This window comes from Colobus angolensis, unplaced genomic scaffold (genome assembly GCF_000951035.1).
Source record: "Colobus angolensis palliatus isolate OR3802 unplaced genomic scaffold, Cang.pa_1.0 Scaffold54, whole genome shotgun sequence".
NCBI classification, from domain to species: Eukaryota; Metazoa; Chordata; class Mammalia; order Primates; family Cercopithecidae; genus Colobus; species Colobus angolensis.
The window spans coordinates 7,202,084-7,208,480 of record NW_012118932.1 but is presented as its reverse complement, the minus strand read 5'-3'; the positions used below and the strand labels follow the sequence as shown (position 1 = coordinate 7,208,480).

The window sequence follows — 6,397 nt, the reverse complement described above, 5'->3', positions numbered from 1 at the left end:
AAATAATACATTTATCATTTATAAATAAACTATCATTTACTATAATTTATAAATCACTGATTATATGTATTATCTCATTGGATATAGATGTTATTAAAATCTTCATTAATGAGGAAACTAAGGCACAGACATATTAATGGCTTGCTGAGAATGATTTAGCTCGGACATAAACCTAAGCCACCCGAATCTAGACAAGTCCTCTGATTAAACACTATACAACACTGCTTCTTCTTATTTCATAAACTTTCAAAGCACTTCTGAGACATTACATTATTCTAAATCTTGAAAAATTATTAAGAGCGACAGATCAAACTGCCTAGTTATTATCACGTAATAATATAATAAGTGTCCTTTTATGGAATGGTGGCTGGAGTTAGGAGCCCAGGCAAATAACCAAGATGTATTCTCTTTTTAACAAAGGCAACTGAATTGTAAAGAAATCAAATCTAGTGTCTTCTATTCTCTGCACTGCTCTATTTAGTAACAGTAGCAAGAAGCATCATCAATTTAGACCAAATAATATCAAATAATGTAGCTTGTCTAGAAGTATGGAAAAGATTGATGATGAAAGCATTAATGATAACATAATGGTAAATAGATAATAAAAAATTGAAAGGCAAAGAATTGAGCACGAACAAAAAAAGACTATAGGCAAGTTATTTATCCTTGAGTTAGAAATAGCTCATTTTAAAAGTGGAGAAAAAAATGTGAATTAAACGATAAGGTAATTGTATATACCTAATGTAATTTGTAAATGCCAAATCAAGAGATTTGGACTCTGGCAATACTCGCAGCATTTTAGATCTAGCAGAATTTTTAAAGGATATTTTAGACCATCCATTACAGATGAAGTTAAGTGAGGATCTAAGTAAGAATGATTTGCCTAAAGTCAAACAGATTATTAAAAGAACCGAGTGTCTTTTAGATCTGCTTCCCATACCAGTATTCCATCCATCTCATTCTGCCTTTTGATTAACCCTGATTGTCTCAGCAACCCCCACTTCTGACTAGCATTTGATTTTTAAGCAACTTCTTTTGTAATATATGACTGACACTTGCAATCTAGGTATGTCAGAGAAATGATAGATAAAAATTCTTGTGAAAGAGCCATATTTCCTTAAGAAAAATCATCCATCTCATAAATGCATATCAAGATACCCTGTTTAATCAAGGAGTATGACATAAATCATTTCCTTTCTCAAATCACTGCTTTGTTCTTATAAAGTAGATACACACATACCTTGGCCTTTTCTTCAAGACATTTAACCAAAGCAGAATTCAGGTATTGTCTGAGGTGATTATTCTCTTCATGTAACCTAGCGAGTTCTTCTTCCTTCTGCACCAGGGTATCTTGCAGCTACAAAAAGCAGACAGTGGTGAAGGCTGCTCCACTGTATTGACTCTGTAACCTTATAATAATGCCACTGCTCCTTGACTTGACTACTGTTTGTTGTGTGAGCACGAGCATGGGGAGCCCTCATCCTGAGAGGCCTAAATTAAATTTACGTTCCCCTAACGCCCAGTTGTTCAGCTTTGTGCTCTGAATTCTCATTCATTGCAAAGCATTTGGAGAGATTATAATAGACTTTTAAACTTGTAACCACAAGGGAATCAGGTAGATACGAAAATATGAGCTGCATGCAACTGTTTAAATGCAGAAAATGATGTTTAGGAAGATGTGGCTGGACTCCTTTCTTGCACTTTTAAATAAATAAATAAATAAATATAGAGGTGGGTCAGCTTTTTTCAGCCTCAAAGTGCCCTGTCTGTATGTCCACTAGATTAAATTAAATATAGAAAATGATGCCTTGCATGTTTAAATAAATAAATAAATAAAAACAGAGGTGGGTCGGCTTCCTTCAGCCTCAGATTGATCTGTCTGTATGTCCACTATCAAAAATGATGTTTAGGAAGATTTTGCTGGACTCCTCCCTTGCATGTTTAAACAAATAAAAAATAAAAATAGAGGTGGGTCGGCTTCTTTCAGCCTCAGATTGATCTGTCTGTATGTCCACGAGATTAAATTACCCTTCAGGGGCAAAACTAACAGAACATGATAAAAAGCAATCTTAGGAAAATATTTTATAATCATGATCTCTTCTCCAAGTATTAGCGATGTTATGGTTTAAAAATACTGTCACACTCATTATATCATTTGATCTTTTCAAATTCCCTCTGAGATAGGCAGCACAAGGATTACAATTTCATAAATGAGGAAAAGGAGAAGGATTCAGGGTCACACGCTAAAATGTGTGAAGTGGGAGCTTGACTGCAGGTCTTTCTAGAGTGTCTTGGTGGTTTTTCTTTTCTCTGACATCGATCATCTAACTTTGATCTCTCTGTGGACACACAGTCACTTTGGTTCTAAACAGAGTCAGCATGAATTTCACAAGGGAAAAGAAGCAAGATATTAACGGTGGGGAACGGATCACGGGGAACACGACCAGTCTCAATGCTCTGACTTACACACACCTGCTTGTTTCTGTAGAGCTGAGAGGAAAGCTGAGCGTCTTCCCATGAGCACAAGTCCGGAAGAGAAAAATTTGAGTCACTGAAGGATTCTGTGAAAATACAAATGGATAACTGAGAAAATAGTCTTGTAGTTTCTGTGTAATAAACTTATCAAATCAAATCAGAAAGTTTAGTAGGTTCAATCATTTTTCTTAAACAGCTATTGCTGCCATACAGGAAAACAAGACATTTAAAATTTTTTAGAAAAGGCAAGCAAGCTGAGAGAAACAAATATTTATACACTGGATCACATAGCAGGTAAAGGGTAAATTGTTATAAGCAGGAAGGGGTCACATTCTTGCCTAACATATGTATTCCTGCTGGATAAATTAATAAAGATTGTCCAGTCTTTGTCATTAATTTATGCACATACTTACTGATCTCCCCCCAAACTCGGCATAACATTGCAATTCCATTATGTTTTTCTAGTTTTTATCTTGTTTTCTAAGCTTTAGCACTTGATAATATATTGTTTGGCTCTATAATTAAATTCTAATCTGTAATGCTGCTAGTTTCTCTGCCTGCCTGTTTTAATCTAACGGACTGTATTTATTTGGAATTGTATGTGGTAGCACTTTCTACTTGAAAACTATTTGGACCTTGCTTCTTTGAAGATCTTAATGAAAACCTCAAAACTGTGCCCAGACCTTATCTGTTTCAACTGTTTTAATCTGTATATTTTATAAATGTTTTTTTCAAAGTGGCTTTCCCCCCATATTTGACTGTTAGCTCTATCTATCAATAAAAAGCTATGGTTGGGCATACTAACCGGGTTTACTTTTACTTTCTTTTCTTCATCTAGTACAGTTTTGACTCTTGCCCTTCTCTGGTTATACTGTTGATACTGAAATATTTTTGATTAAAGTGAAATGATGAGTAGGAGACAGGAATAAAATGGCATAAGTAGGTTGGGTTCACACTCTTGGGCATTTTGTTTTTACCGTTGCTTGTAGTGGAAAGTTAATACTCAACAACGTCCTCTGTGACATTTAAGTGTGCTTTTAATTTTTTGAGTTCCTTTGTGTCTTTTTAAAAAATAAAACGAATCATGTGGCAGAACCAATGGTATGGATATTTAATTCTAGGGTGTCTGAGAATTATTTAAGAAACTGGAGTATTTAACACAGACATTTCTTTAATACTTATAAATATTGCTCGTATGCCACAGATCAAAATTAATATGTCATTTTATGTCAATGCTATACTTCTCTCCAAAGTTGAAGCTTTTTTTGTGTGTAAAAGGGAATCCTTTTTCCACCTCTAACACACTATCCATGGAACTTCGCCTATGAAATAAAAATTAAGCTAGTATTCCTTACTTTTCTCTCAAACTCAGGGAGACTTTCCTGAATTCCAAAAGAAGTGTTCAGACTGGTATCCTCATTCCAAAGACATTCTGCCAGTGTGTTGTTTATAAAACTTTGATCCAGACTCACACTCCCACAGTGAGATAGGACTCTGCAAGAACTATAAAGTGTAGGGAGAAATACATGCTATCCAGTGGGCAAGGTCAAGAATCCCATTTTCACCATTTGGCAAGTGTAAAACAGCAGGCTTTACGACTGTAAAACTCAGGAGTCTTTGGGTTTACTTAAATTTTCCATATTGTCCCTTATTCTAGAGTCCTAGCCCATGATGCTCTGTAGCCACGGGTATGGAAAAGAGCTCCAGATCTGTCAGGGAAGCAGAGGAGCAGAACTTACCCTGTGCCTGTGGTGCTTGTTGGAGCTCTCTGTTGTCCAGGAGACCAGCAGCCCAGAAAGAGACCCAAGTCTCCGTGGAAACGTCAACACTAGATTCTGACGTTGTAGTGGAATACGGGCAATTATAGCTCTGGCCTCCTACAAAGTACTGGTCTTGGCAAGGCAGAATGGTGTTCTGTGAAATTCAGAATGGGGGGAGTGCGGGGTCCCAGGAGATGGGGTGATGGAGATTTAAAAGGGGGAAAGGGTGGGAGAAATACCGAAATTATATGCAGTGAAATATAAAGAAAAAAAATCAGAAAAGGTGTTAAGTATAGATCCATATTAATTTTGGGGTGGTCAAATGCAATTACTAAAAGGGAATGAGTTTCTTGGTTTACCCAGAATTTCCCTTAAGCCCTTTGAGCAAAAGAGCAGACTAGCATTGAATGGGTGAAATTTGTACATATCCAGAAGGATTCTCTGTTGCAACGTCCAGCTCATCTAATAGTCTACCCAAGATCTAAATAAAGGGAATTCTACTTAATGGTGTGAAAACATAGGAACCATTTGGTTCTTTCTAGCAAATACCTTAATTATATTTCTAAAACTCCTGAAGGACAAAGAACGCAGAATGCTAAAGCTGAAATGGATATGACATAATATAGACTAACCTCTTCATTTTAGTTTCTCAATCATACTTGCCTCATTCCTTCCTTACTCTTCCCTCTGACCTAACATGCTGCTGGCTCATAGTCTGTCTGTCTGTCTGTCTGTCTGTCTATCTATCTATCTATCTATCTATCTATCTCTGTCCCAGAGATAATTAAAACATTTTGCTCCCAACACTAAGCACAGGAGCATAAAGTCACTCCAAGTAAACGTATAATCAAAGCTGAAAGAAGTCTGTTAGCAAAGACAGCAAGCTCTAGTTTTGTCCATCACTAGGGCTCAATGCTCCTCCAAAGTTATCTTGTCACTAACTGGCATGTACTCTCCACTGTGTTCTGATCCAGTGAACACTCTCCTGCCCTCCACTTCTTGAACCTCAGACACACAGTCTTTCCAAATGTCCAGGCAGGGGCAGGTATGCAGCCTTCCTGGGTTAATTTGTACAACACTAAATTTAAATTATTTGTCAATGTTTAATCAGGTAAAAACCATTCATTTTAGCAGAGTCCAGCTTTGGAAAAACTCTTTTTGACTACTACAGAGCTTCTCTGGGCTTAACGTAAACAGAGAGAAAACAAATAAGAAGAAGAAAGAGAAAAAAAAGTTAAGTCAATTCAATCACACTTTGTAAATGTTCTCGGTAATTTAAGTTTTGAAAAATTCCAGTTTTGAAGCAAGTCCAGCTTGGGCAGTGCAGACCAAAGAAATTCAGCCAAAAGTTTATCAAGTGCAATTTTCTTTTATTATAAAAGTATGTTTGCAGACTCCTTCCCTGAGATTTTTTTTTTTTTTGAATCAGAGCTAAGCTATTATGCAATTGATACCTGAGAAGAAAACAAACCCCAAATATCCCTCGACAAGTTCATGTCCAAGTGTTTGCAAATATATGCATAATCTAGAGGAAGAGGTAGAAATGAAAAGAGAGTGCAGGGGGAGGGGGGAAGTTGGGGAGAAAGTCAGGAAAGTAGTAATAACAGAGGGAGGGAGAGAGAAGAGAGGAGAGAGAGAGGGGAGAGAGAGGAGAGGGAGAGAGGGCGAGAGGGAGAGGGAGAGAGGGCGAGAGAGAGAGAGAGAGAGAGAGAAAGCAGATAGAGGATAGGAAAAGAGAGGGCAGCAGAGAGGATCTGTTTTAATTGGTGGGTAGCAGAGAAATCTTGCTCCCAAGGTGGAATAAATTCTAAATGCAAAGCTCATTAACTTCCAGAGACCCAGGTTTGCCAGCGGACTAGCTAGCGCCAGTTCCTCACTTACCATCTTGCAGTGGAAGAAAGCGCTGCAGAAACTGAGCCCACTCAATTTTTCAGGAAAACCAGTGGGAGCTTTAAATGAGACTGAGGGGAGGAGCCAGGAGAGGCGAGTTCTAATCTGCGGGAGCTCCCGGTGACGCCCAGAGCTCCCGGCGAGCGCCGCTCTCTGATTTGGTGAGAGGCTGTCAAACTGGTGACGTGAGCCAGGAGTCACCCAGCAGAGGACGAAGTCACTCGCGCTCTGGGCGACCACCGCGCCGGGACCAGGGACCTGGCGATCTGGCC

The 6,397-nt window shown here is 38.2% G+C and overlaps 1 protein-coding gene across 1 annotated transcript in view; it reads right to left on the bottom strand.

Moving 5' to 3' along the window:
- Positions 1-6,174, bottom strand: part of GMNC (geminin coiled-coil domain containing) — a 9,953-nt gene extending 3,779 nt beyond the window's left edge. The window contains exons 1-4 of the mRNA XM_011961235.1: positions 6,117-6,174; positions 4,215-4,389; positions 2,473-2,561; positions 1,241-1,357 (exon numbers count right to left, since the gene is read on the bottom strand). Of these exons, the coding sequence (XP_011816625.1) occupies positions 1,241-1,357; positions 2,473-2,561; positions 4,215-4,389; positions 6,117-6,119 (384 nt within the window). The 5' untranslated portion in view covers positions 6,120-6,174. The remainder of the gene's footprint in view (positions 1-1,240; positions 1,358-2,472; positions 2,562-4,214; positions 4,390-6,116) is intronic.
- Positions 6,175-6,397: the final 223 nt, after the last annotated feature.